This window comes from Gigantopelta aegis, chromosome 4, assembly GCF_016097555.1.
Source record: "Gigantopelta aegis isolate Gae_Host chromosome 4, Gae_host_genome, whole genome shotgun sequence".
NCBI classification, from domain to species: Eukaryota; Metazoa; Mollusca; class Gastropoda; order Neomphalida; family Peltospiridae; genus Gigantopelta; species Gigantopelta aegis.
The window spans coordinates 50,050,337-50,064,943 of NC_054702.1; the positions used below are offsets into that span (position 1 = coordinate 50,050,337).

Sequence of the window (14,607 nt, forward strand, 5' to 3'; positions counted from 1 at the left end):
CAATCACCATTAATGTATATTTTCAATGTGCTGTCTCAGCTTGTATGGTGCTAGATTAATCATCTTGTTCTGCTTTGCAATCAGTCCAAACCACAATTCTATTTTTAACTATCTTGTAGGTAATCAAGCTTTTCATTAATAAGTCGTAGTCCTTCCCACGAAGCGCCTGAGGCAACCTTCTGATTGGCTAGGACTGTATGAAGGGACGACCCCGATTGACAGGTGTTATCATGCAATTGTGACGCATATTAATTGTCACAACACTTGTGATAAGCCAATATAATAACAATATACTGTAATTATGTAAATAATATACGTTTGAACTGATTAGATCGAATAAGCTTAAAAGCAACCGACGCATCACGGACTATATTTTAGCGTGCGCAACGTGGTAGCAAATCGGCACGTTGAGGCGGCCAGTTTGACAGCCGGAGAGAAACTGTTTATCTGTGTGGTGTGCAAGTGTTTGGGAGTCTTTTGCTCGACGGAAACCAATAACTGATAATAAGGTTATGAATTCCGGCGATATCGGACACGTGAAATTTTCTTGAAAAAATAAGACAAGCGCAAAATGGTGCCGTACCTGAGGTTATTCATTCTGACCGGTAAGTTTTATAACTGAATGGGATTGGAAAGTTCAACAAACGTCTCGTACTGTGTGTGTAAGGCTTTGGGCCGCAGTTGGGTGTCAAATGATAGGTTTGAAACAGTCGAGTACCTGGGGGAGCCCTTTTACACAGATACTTAACCGTCTGTTGAGAGCCGGGCTGCCATTAACTCCCTCCATGTGGCGTATCTGTTACATGAGAGACTAAATGCTAGCTTTTCTCACCAAGAAGACGTTGAAATACCTTATTCGATGCAAATACAAAGACATGTATTACAGTATTAATTATGCACATATTTAATCAATGCAAGATGTAATGTACATGTTAAGTAAATTAATAATAGATAAAAAATTAGTCGGACTAGAAAGAAAAGTATTGATTTAAGGTGGCCCGTGCACTAATAAAAAAAATATGCCATGTAATATTTAGTTAATATATTAATGTAAAACTTAATTTGAAACAAGTATTACTATTTTTTTTTCTGTTAAACAGTGTTAAACAATATTTTACTTTTAAACCAAAAATAGGAATATAGATATAATGTAATCAATAGATTTTCTAAATGTTTTTGAAGTATAATGTTACAATGATTTAATTTCATTGGACTATGAAGATATAGTGTGGTGAAATATATATATATATATATATATATATATATATATATATATATATGTTTTACTGCATAACAATTATATACATTGTTTAAAACATTGGATAATAATAATATCAAACTTGCTACTATTTCATATCAAGTTATTTCATTTGGAACATAAATTTGATACAGTGCTTGTTTAATATCCTATAATATATATATATATATATATATATATATATTATTTCATTAGAAAATCTCTTTATTGATAATCATAATGTCAAGTTTGTTATACTGTATAGTTTTCATTACCTCTGATTTTAGTAGACATATATCTTACAAATGTATTGAATTTGGATTTGAGTGTCTTAATCCTTTTCATATACAGCTATTTTTCACCACACATAAAATGTAAGCCAAAGCAAAAATTGATATGTATTGAAAATGACATACACAGTAATCAGTGAACATTTTGTTTTCAAAATCTCGATTAGCCAAATTTCTAGAGAATTGAAAATTGATTAGCTACTACTGTTTAATGTTTTAAAATTGTGCAGTGATATCTGAAACTTGCATGCGAATCGTGACTCGATAATGAACAAAATGGTCCCTGCATGGTTTAATGTTTTAAAATTGTGTAGCAATCTCTTAACTTGCATCGCAAAAATGTAGTATTAATAAATTCCCTGGTAAATACAGATGCTCAACAACTTTACCATTGTTGAACACTACAGTCCATATATACATATATATACATTCATATACCATTAATGTAATATTGTAGCAGTTGAAATTTAGTAACAAAAGTAACAACACAACATAAAACCAAAGCAACATGTATGTAGCATAATATACATGTTCATATTAGAACATGCATGAATATTAAAAATATAGATATTCTGTCTGTAGAGGAATACAATTTCCTATCACTGATTGCAGTTTCTACTTCTAAAGTTACATCTTCCCGATGCTCCATAAATAACATTTCTTGGATGTTAAAATATGTTATTTATTTTATTATTAATATTATTATTCAAACTTTGATATTTCATTGGTCCACCAGTTGAAAGTTAAATTAATATATAGCTGGTCCCGCTAGTTTCTGGCATCTTCTAGATTTCCTGTCATAAAAATACAACCATTCATGTCTTTATTAGATGCAAAACTTATATTTATAAATATATATGTTTGCATGTAACAAGATCTAATTTAATAGTACTATTTAAACAAAGTTATAATAATTTGTCCTGACAGTAAGTACAAAGTGTGTGTGCAGTTATACATATTACATAATATATATTACAAGCATAAAAATGGAATGCTTACCATTGTTCTGAAATTAAAATGCTGGAAAACAGATGTAACAACTGATCATGGTAAATGTAACTGTCATGAACAAACCTTCTTGTATTTGCCATTACAGCTACAGATGTATATATTGATACCATTTTGAACATGGTATACACTCCACCTAAAACTACATATTATTTTTTAAATGTTCCCCAGCTTCCCCCTCCTCTCCCCAAGCACTTAAATATGTTGACCACTAAATTCCAGTTTAATTAAAGTAATAAGAAAAATACTTAAGAAAACATAAGTAATACTTATTCTCTGACATTTTGATCTACTAACTTGAACATGTATATGAAATTAGTTGGAATTTGAGTATTTATATATATGTATGCACCTGCATGCCTAGTTAACTAAATACTTCACACCAACCATCGTACTGGTTATGCAATTTTAAAATCACACAAACTGCCAGTCATTTGCATGGTTAACCATTATACACACTCAGAAACTAAAATTTGTAAACTTCAGAAGATAACTAGTTTCAATGTAAGTTTGAGGTAATTGATTAGGTTACACATGTAAAACTTGCACAACCAAACAATCGGTTATCTAGATAACAATCATGTGAACCACCTTCTGGTTAACAAAAGTTTTGAAATATTGTCCCCTATTTATGCATTCAAAGGTTGATGAGATGGTGCAACTGATAACTAGTAGAACCATTGATTAATACTGAATTTCCAACTTACTAAATATACATTAATTATAATTATGATATTATAATGTAGATGTTCACACATGTATATATAATTATGTACATGTCATTGCCCGTTACAGATTGTAAACTTTTTTCTCTATTTGTTAGATCTATAATTCATATCTTTTTAATTAACATAATGTACATATGATAATATTTGTTCCTGTGGTGACACTCTAATGCCTGATGTGAGGACAACAGGACATCCATTCAAATCAAAGCCCAGTGAGCTGATACTAATGACATATGTAGTTTAATGTGAAATTATTAAACATGATACATTGTATTGATGTGTGTGTATTATCTGTCACAGGCATGTGTTTTACACCATACAAAGACTGACTTGGAAGTGTTTTAAAATCGGCTAAACAGTTTGTTTTGTTTAATGACACTGCTAGAACACATTGGTTATTTAATCAGTCTAATGGATATATCAAACAGTCTTCAAAGGATACCCATAGTCTTAACTCTTCGGAAAAAAACCTACAGTTAGCAGTAAGAAATCTGTTATATACACTTTTTCACATTCATGGCAGCACATACCATGACCTTTGACAAATCATGGAATCAGCTAGTACAGTAAATGATTTCTTTTCTTTAAAGTTTCTAGTTAGAGGTGGGTAATTAGACCACTTTAAGTCATTTGTAATTAGACCACTTTAAGTCATTTCTAATTAGACCACTTTAAGTCATTTGTTTTCATTGTTCAGGATCCCATCTGCTTTTCTTTAATAAAAAAAATCTATTGTAAAATGTATACACATGTAGGTACTTAATTAAGCTTATGAAACATACACATGGAATATTAATGTGAAACATTTCTTTAAAAATAAATACCGGTATTCACAGTACATTACATTAGTGACTAACCTTTCTTGTTTTTACAAATGAATTTTATTTGCATGGATGTCATGATTTTCATTTGTTTAAACAGTAAACAATGTATAATTTTTTTTAAAGGAAAAGGATATAAATTTGTTTATTGATACCTCATCACATTTAAAAATACAGCTTGGTCTTACACTTCTTCACTATTAAACTGGGTTATGGGATATGCATGTAGCTCGGTGGTAAATACAGCTTGGTCTTACACTTCTTCACTGTTAAACTGGGGTATGGGATATACATGTAGCTCGGTGGTAAATACAGCTTGGTCGTACACTTCTTCACTGTTAAACTGGGGTATGGGATATACATGTAGCTCGGTGGTAAATACAGCTTGGTCTTACACTTCTTCACTGTTAAACTGGGGTATGGGATATACATGTAGCTCTGTGGTAAATACAGCTTGGTCTTACACTTCTTCACTGTTAAACTGGGGTATGGGATATACATGTAGCTCGGTGGTAAATACAGCTTGGTCGTACACTTCACTGTTAAACTGGGGTATGGGATATACATGTAGCTCGGTGGTAAATACAGCTTGGTCTTACACTTCTTCACTGTTAAACTGGGGTATGGGATATACATGTAGCTCGGTGGTAAATACAGCTTGGTCGTACACTTCACTGTTAAACTGGGGTATGGGATATGCATGTAGCTCGGTGGTAAATACAGCTTGGTCTTACACTTCTTTACTGTTAAACTGGGGTATGGGATATACATGTAGCTCGGTGGTAAATACAGCTTGGTCTTACACATCTTTACTGTTAAACTGGGGTATGGGATATGCATGTAGCTCGGTGGTAAATACAGCTTGGTCTTACACTTCTTCACTGTTAAACTGGGGTATGGGATATGCATGTAGCTCGGTGGTAAATACAGCTTGGTCTTACACTTCTTCACTGTTAAACTGGGGTATGGGATATGCATGTAGCTCGGTGGTAAATACAGCTTGGTCGTACACTTCTTCACTGTTAAACTGGGGTATGGGATATGCATGTAGCTCGGTGGTAAATACAGCTTGGTCTTACACTTCTTCACTGTTAAACTGGGGTATGGGATATACATGTATCTCGGTGGTAAATACAGCTTGGTCTTACACTTCTTCACTGTTAAACTGGGGTATGGGATATACATGTAGCTCGGTGGTAAATACAGCTTGGTCTTACACTTCTTCACTGTTAAACTGGGGTATGGGATATACATGTAGCTCGGTGGTAAATACAGCTTGGTCTTACACTTCTTCACTGTTAAACTGGGGTATGGGATATACATGTAGCTCGGTGGTAAATACAGCTTGGTCTTACACTTCTTCACTGTTAAACTGGGGTATGGGATATACATGTAGCTCGGTGGTAAATACAGCTTGGTCTTACACTTCTTCACTGTTAAACTGGGGTATGGGATATACATGTAGCTCGGTGGTAAATACAGCTTGGTCTTACACTTCTTCACTGTTAAACTGGGGTATGGGATATACATGTAGCTCGGTGGTAAATACAGCTTGGTCTTACACATCTTTACTGTTAAACTGGGGTATGGGATATACATGTAGCTCGGTGGTAAATACAGCTTGGTCGTACACTTCTTCACTGTTAAACTGGGGTATGGGATATGCATGTAGCTCGGTGGTAAATACAGCTTGGTCGTACACTTCTTCACTGTTAAACGGGTATGGGATATACATGTAGCTCGGTGGTAAATACAGCTTGGTCTTACACTTCTTCACTGTTAAACTGGGGTATGGGATATACATGTAGCTCGGTGGTAAATACAGCTTGGTCTTACACTTCTTCACTGTTAAACTGGGGTATGAGATATACATGTACATGTAGCTTGGTGGTAAATACAGCTTGGTCTTACACTTCTTCACTGTTAAACTGGGGTATGGGATATACATGTAGCTCGGTGGTAAATACAGCTTGGTCTTACACTTCTTCACTGTTAAATTGGGGTATGGGATATACATGTAGCTCGGTGGTAAATACAGCTTGGTCGTACACTTCTTCACTGTTAAACTGGGGTATGGGATATACATGTAGCTCGGTGGTAAATACAGCTTGGTCTTACACTTCTTCACTGTTAAACTGGGGTATGGGATATACATGTAGCTCGGTGGTAAATACAGCTTGGTCTTACACATCTTTACTATCTTGGGTATGGGATATTATAGCTCGGTGATAAAGCATTTTCCTAAGGCACAAAAGGTCACAGGATCAACTGCCCTTAGATGATTCAGTCTTTTGTGTTCCCACCAATGAACACTGACTGGTATGTGTGGTGTGGAAAAGTGGATATACAAATATTCTTTGTTGTTTCCCTGTTTCTCAAGACCACATTTTAATAGAACTATATATAATTTGTTTAGACACCAAATAGATATAGAACTATATATAATATGTTTAGACACCAAATAGATATAGAACTTTATATAATATGTTTAGACACCAAATAGATATAGAGCTATATATAATATGTTTAGACACCAAACAGATATAGAACTATATATATGTTTAGACACCAAACAGATATAGAACTATATATAATATGTTTAGACACCAAACAGATATAGAACTATATATAATATGTTTAGACACCAAACAGATATAGAACTATATATAATATGTAGACACCAAATAGATATAGAGCTATATATAATATGTTTAGACCACAAATAGATATAGAACTATATATAATATGTTTAGACACCAAATAGATATAGAACTATATATAATATGTAGACACCAAATAGATATAGAGCTATATATAATATGTTTAGACACCAAATAGATATAGAACTATATATAATATGTAGACACCAAATAGATATAGAACTATATATAATATGTTTAGACACCAAATAGATATAGAACTATATATAATATGTTTAGACACCAAATAGATATAGAACTATATATAATATGTTTAGACACCAAATAGATATAGAACTATATATAATATGTAGACACCAAATAGATATAGAACTATATATAATATGTTTAGACACCAAATAGATATAGAACTATATATAATATGTTTAGACCACAAATAGATATAGAACTATATATAATATGTTTAGACACCAAATAGATATAGAACTATATATAATATGTAGACACCAAATAGATATAGAGCTATATATAATATGTTTAGACACCAAATAGATATAGAACTATATATAATATGTTTAGACACCAAATATATAGAACTATATATAATATGTAGACACCAAATAGATATAGAACTATATATAATATGTTTAGACACCAAATAGATATAGAACTATATATAATATGTTTAGACACCAAATAGATATAGAACTTTTAAAATGTGCTGAGGTATTATTAAATAAATATTCCTTTCCTTTCTCTGAATTATGCACATTCACTGGGTGTATAAAACTGCTACTGTAATGTGAATCCCAAGGATCTTTATGTACATGTACCAGCTTGAAACCCATTGAATTTAACCAAGTGCTGTGCTGCCATTAAGAAGAGTCCAAAATTGAAGGTGCCGGTTCCATTTTATGAAGTGTCAATTAGAATTTTAATTAATCATAAACCCAAACGTTTAAATCATAGTTAATTTCTCTGCAGTATATACACACTGGGTTCTGCAGTGTACGTGTCATTGTTGCCGACTGTTTGACTGTTGGTTTATTGGTTTCTTGTGTAAACAGATGAATGCAGTCTCTCAGATGAAGAGGAATGCAGAGCTTCCAACGAGTCAAGAAGGCGGTTGAAAGTCTCTTGTACTTTGTGGATCCCGTTTCATAATACACACAAGTTAGCAATGTAATGTTAATTGGTTTCAGATGGTGCACCATGCCATTTTGTTCTGCAGCTGATCGTTCACATATTGAACACATTACAGGCTTCTCTGTGGCACGGGTATTGGTTACCGGGTTTATATCTATCATGTCTTTGCAAGATCATTGCGAAAAGCATGTTTTCTCTTTGCAGTATGAATGGAAAGATCAAAGGCAATGAGTCTGTCTTAACTGTTTGGCTTCTGATCACTTATCTTACTAGGCTCATTTCACGCTAGTATGAACCTAAGTTAAAATTTACAAAGTGTAATACCAGGTTGCTGTTATTATAGGAAATATTACAAAACAAATAATGCATGTCCATTTGAATGTTAGTATTGTTATATTATTTATGTTCTTAATAAGTAATAAATTTTATATTAAAAGTTGTTATAGTGCATGTACCATATACAATGTATGCAAAAAGGTATATCAGTGTGTTATAAAATTACTACATTCATATTATTAATGTTCGTAAATTATGCCTATGCATTTACAAAAATATTTCATGTTTATATTGGTGGCTATTAGGGATGTAACAAATATACGTGGTGGCGAATATGATACACATCACAAATAGGAGGTAATGAATACAAAAATGAAAAGGTTTTGCAGAAAGACAGAACAGTCTTTGTTTTGTTTTTAAAGTAAAAGTAATTAAATTTTCTTTGCGTCTATACACTTTACGGCAATCTGATTGGTCCAGAGGTGCTTTTATTTTTCGTTCATATCTCGATGAACCCCCAAAAATTAAGCCATGCCTACTACCCCCCACCCCCCCGACTCGCACTACTTTAGTGCAACAAGCCAGATTATTCTGGCAATCATATTTAGATATTTTGAAGAAAACGTGTGAAAGCCACAAAAAATGTATACGATAAATTAATGGAAAATGCTATAGCAGAGTAGACATATGGATCTATATGCATTGATTAAAAAAAAACACAACAAAAAAACCTCTTCGCTAATCATGACATGAGACTGTCGTTGGCCAAAGAAATCATGTAGGAAACTTCACGTCTGTAACTTACTTGTAAGCGATGTTCAACAGCTGTTGGCAAAAATTAAATGGTTCCACCGACAGCATAAATGTTAGACACGTTCCCTTCATTCACTTTCATAAAAGATATACTAAACACGAATAGGACAATTCCTTCCAATATAGGCCTAACTATATGATCTGTAAAAATGCACAGCAGCTAGAGAAAATGACATCATTTACAAAAAAAATCTCCTGATTCAAATAATAGTGAATGAACGTTCGCATTCTTACGCAACATAAGTATCAATGAAGTTTACACAAACAATACTACAGGCATATTTAAAGCTAAACAAAATAAATTCAGTTATGTATTGTTAAAGTTTGCATATAAATTTAATTATAAGATTATAACCACAATTATTTTTTGGTTCATGCAAGTATGAACCGAAAAAACGATGTGCACACTTTTGTATGACCCTCTACGCAGGATCATTACAGTGTGCAAATCGTTTTTCGGTTCATACTTGCATGAACCAAAAAATAATTACGGTCAATTCTTAAATGATTAATAATAATAATTTAAAACAAATTGACAGAAGTGAAATCAAGGTACAAGGCATTGAATAAAAAAAGGATGGGTCTATGCACTTGATCTACTACAAAATCGGTCCGCACATTTATCAAAACAATCTACAAACATAAATTGTACAGTTAGCATTACATATTATGTATTCGTGTATTCGGTTCAGCTAGTGACGAATATACAAATACAACTATGATATAGATAATTGTTTGCACCAAATATTCGAGTATATCGTTATACCCCTAGTGGCAATTACTACAGATGTACACATATAAATAGATTTTTCTGTTTTAATAAACAGTATTGTATTTAATAATAAACTTATTACTAAATATTTTCATTTCATTCATTGCTCTGTATCTATTAAAATATGTGCTATCATGTCTCTGGAAAAGTACATGAATATGTATATATATGAAATACACAATGCTGTCATTAAGGAGAAGCATGTACATACACCTGTATGCAATAGGTTTAGAAGTTTTCAAACAACAATTCATTTGTGTTAAAAAAACAAAACAACTTATTTGCTACTTTTACATGTAAATTTATACATGCAATTGGAGTGTGAAGGAGATTTAAGTATAAATACATTTAATTAGATAAAAAGAAGCAAAATGCAAGTATTTCATCTAGCTTTCAGAAAAGAAAGTTACTGAGATGTTTTGCCGAGATATTATATTTAGCATTGCAGTGAGTGTTGCTAAAAATACTTACATAGGAAGTATCCACTAAATCTATTAACACATTGTTCTGGAAAGAAGATTTGTGTGTGTTACTGGCTCCATTGTGTAAAACATCTACTGCAGTAACCCTTCACAGTGAATACATAATTGTATGTACTAGTTATTCCAAAACTTGAGTGATCTTTGTCTATCATTTCCTCAAAATTGACAAATACAATGTACGGCATTGTGCTGGACTCTGAGGTTAGGATACTGCTACTTTGGATCTACCATAGGTGTGGTGTTTTTGTTATGCACTAGTTAGTCCAGGGAAGCCAGGCATTTGATATTAGGCGAAACAATAACTTATTTGGACCTCCATTTTTATATATAATGACATTCTAGTATTAGTGATAACATTTATTTAGTGTTTATTGATAACAACAAAACATAAATGAAAGTAACCCTACTATACATACATATATGTGTTATTGTGTCAGTTTTCTAAGAGGTGGGATCTAGCTCAGTTGTCGCCTGAGGTGCTTTGATCATAGGTATGTGCTGTCCTCTATGTTGGTAAATGCATTTAAAATACCTCTTTCTGGAAAAACATAGCAGGTTTAATTCCTCTAAGACTACATGTATGTGCCATAATTATCAAATGTTCAATTAAAAATCATTTTGAACTAGTGGTGTAGTTAAACACACTATACTTTAGCTTGTTCTGTCAGTGTGGAGGTGAGAAGAGTAGCCCAGTAGTAGAGGACTTGCCTGCATCAGCTTTGATGTTTCATAGGGTCAGTTCGTCATCCTCCCTCAGGGCATTTTTCTGGTTTTCCTCAATCCTAACAAGTGCTCCATACACTGATACATCAAAAACTGGTATGTGTTGCCCTGTCTGTGGGAAAGTAATAATAAAGGATCCCTTTCAGCGTTTTGGTTTGAATAGCCTTAGCCATGGAAGAAGAGGTTTTTCTCACTATATCACTTTCTATAAACCAATTGTCAAAATAACCATATGTTAGACACCAAATAGGCGTATAGTTTAAAATGTGCCAGATGAAGTGTCATTAAAACAAATATTCCTTTCCTCTCCTGTCAGTTTCCATTACCACCAGCCTCATCAGAACTACTTTTTTTATCTTCTTTGTTTGAATTCCATACTGGCCAAAGAGCAAAATGTTTGCCTTCTTTTTGACATTTGTGAAAGCTTGGAGGCCAGTGTTCCTCCGATTAATTGGACAAGACGGTTTACACCTGATTATCTGTGTACAAGATTAGATGCTCTCCTCAGATAGTCTGCAAGGCAACTGGAGCTGCTGTCAGTATTTTTAGACAAACAACATCTTCCTGTTTGTGTACATGGGATTCTCCTGGAAACCCACACTGCTTGTGCAATAGCCATGATTATTTTTGTACTCTTTGCTTTCAAGAAGTCTTCTTTGATTTTTGACATTAAACAAGAACTGTGTTTGTTATATAAGATTATTTGCTAGTTTTTTCTTTCCGGAATAGAAATAAATATGTATTTTGCAGAATGTTGATGCTTTGTGAGGGTTTATTTTGTGTGTATCTGATGTGATGCACATTAACAGTTTTGTTATGTTTTAGGGCACCATTTATAATGGAATGTTTTCCTTTGTAAAGTCTAAAACCAGTAACATTTAAAACAATATTACAACACTGGTGACAAATTTCTCCTGAAACAAAAACAGATGTTGCACAGAGAAAGAAAAAACCCAGATACATGAATTAATAATTGTTCACTAATGTTTATGTTTATGACTGAAATAAAATGTAAAAAATGTGACATATTCATTGGAATTGCTGGGGGGAGGGAAATATTGTTAATGATGACCAGGTAAGATGAAATCAACTACCAATAAAATATGATTAAATAATTTGGTAATTAAAATAATGCTCTAAAGGAACACTACCCATAAATGGGTTGTCTTGTACTTCAATTCATGAACCCCCATCCATTTGTACTTTAATTTTGTGTGCTCAGCTAAATGGATTTACCTTCTATCACTCATCCCTTGATACTTGTTTGGGGCAGTATAGGTAGACGCATCTTTACTTGTTACACCTACAGGTAAATGGATTTACCTTCTATCACTCATCCCTTGATACTTGTTTGGGGCAGTATAGGTAGACGCATCTTTACTTGTTACACCTACAGGTAAATGGATTTACCTTCTATCACTCATCCCTTGATACTTGTTTGGGGCAGTATAGGTAGACGCATCTTTACTTGTTACACCTACAGGTAAATGATGGATACTGTCATGATGTCTGGACAGTTGCACTTTACCATTTGATTTAGAGTTTCAAATATTTACTTTGTCTGGATCAACTGAGCTGTTTTGTGAGTGGGCTGAGACACATGTTCATGGATTGTCAAATATTTAGTATAATAGGTACACTTGGTGTATTTGAGATGTAGCCCTGTGGTAAAATGCTTGCCTGATGGGTGTTTCGTCTAGGGACAATCGCCGTTTGTGGGTCCATTAGGCTATATCTCGTTCCAGCCAGTACATCACAATTGGTTTATCAAAGGTCATGGTATGTGGAGTTCCTGTGATGGTGCATTTAAAAGATCCCTTGCTACCAATGGAAAAATGTAGCAGGTTTCTTCTCTAAGACTATATGTCAAAATTGTCAAATGTTTAACATCCAATAGCAGATGATTAATAAAATAATATGCTCTAGTGGTGTCGTTAAACAAAACAAAACTTTTGTTCATGTTCTGATGGATTTATTTCCAGGGAATTATGTTATGACTGTTAGAGAATTAAACAAGATGGTTCCATTGTTTTTAACCCAGCTTTAAATTCAATAAAGATTACTACATCAGTCAGTATTTTCATTGTTCAGAAAAGTGCTAAAATATGTTAGCATTGTTACCAAAAACTCCCACAACAAATGTATTATATATGTCATGTACCATTGATCGATTGTGCTGCACCATTAGTAAAAAGGTATTTAAGCTTTTTTTTAAAATAAATTGTAAAAATTATTTATTTATGAATTTATATAATAAATAAAAATAATGTACCAAACCATTATTAAATATCTGCAATATACATATAATAAATCTTGTAATTATAAAAATTTGGGCTATTTAATAGATGCTTACAAATATTTATTGTATCTTTTAAATATTTTAACAATAGAAGCATAATGGCAGTGGTCATGAAGCATAATGGTAGGCATCATGAAGCATAATGGTAGTGATCATGAAGCATAATGGTAGTGGTCATGAAGCATAATGGTAGTGATCATGAAGCATAATGGTAGGCATCATGAAGCATAATGGTAGTGATCATGAAGCATAATGGTAGTGGTCATGAAGCATAATGGTAGGCATCATGAAGCATAATGGTAGGCATCATGAAGCATAATGGTAGTGGTCATGAAGCATAATGGTAGGCATCATGAAGCATAATGGTAGTGATCATGAAGCATAATGGTAGTGGTCATGAAGCATAATGGTAGGCATCATGAAGCATAATGGTAGTGATCGTTGACTTCATAATGGCTGGGACAGGTACCAGCAGTTTCAACCAGCTGAAGACAAGATTGCTACATCCGGGTTCTGCACTTGCATCACTGAACTGCCACAGCAATGAACACTGCTGGATGCATATCTGGTTTGAGAAGGGTGTCTGCACAAATCATTCAGAACCGACTTCGAGAAGCTGGTTTACGGGCTAGGAGACCGTATGTTGGCCCCGTCCTGCGATGTCAACATAGACATTTACGTGTTCACTGGTGCACGAATGTACAGGGGTGGAACTTGGGGAGACTGGTGGCAAGTATGGTTCAGCGACGAGTCACGTTTCCTTCTACAGCGACGTGATAGATGACAACGTGTTTACAGATGCCGCAATGAATGTTTTGCCAACAACTGCATTGCCCAAGTTGACAGATTCGGTGGAGGGAGTGTCATGATGTGGGGAGCCATCTCATACACCAGCAGAAGTGAACTTGTGTTCGTACATGGCAACCTGACAGCTGTACGCTACCGGGATGAAATTCTTCGCCGTCACATGCTTCCCATTTTAGATTAACAGAGAATTCTTTCAGCAGGACAATGCCAGGCCGCATATGGCACGTGTAACAATGGATTTCCTACAGAATGAGAACATTAATGTGCTGTCATGGCCATCAAGATTGCCAGATCTCAACCCCATTGAACATCTATGGGACGAACTGGACAGATGTGGTGCCAGCATGACCCAGAGCCTCACTCTTCTGCAACTGTCAAATGCACTGCAGGAAGAATGGGCTAGGATTCCACGTGTCCGGATTCAGAGACGCATTCAGTCTATGCCAAGTAGATGTCGCCTAGTGATTGCTGCTGCTGGTGGCCACAAAAGGTACTGATTTCAGCGTCCTCATGCAACGCTGTTTGGTGACCGAAAATGCCTCCAC

General features: G+C 34.1%; 1 protein-coding gene across 2 annotated transcripts in view; it reads left to right on the plus strand.

Annotated features, from left to right (window-relative positions):
- Positions 1-442: 442 nt before the first annotated feature.
- The window catches only part of LOC121370666 (inactive tyrosine-protein kinase 7-like), a 146,416-nt gene continuing 132,251 nt past the window's right edge, over positions 443-14,607 (plus strand). For both annotated transcript variants that reach the window (XM_041496053.1, XM_041496055.1), the window contains exon 1: positions 443-605. In XM_041496053.1, the coding sequence (XP_041351987.1) occupies positions 572-605 (34 nt within the window). In that variant the 5' untranslated portion in view covers positions 443-571. The remainder of the gene's footprint in view (positions 606-14,607) is intronic.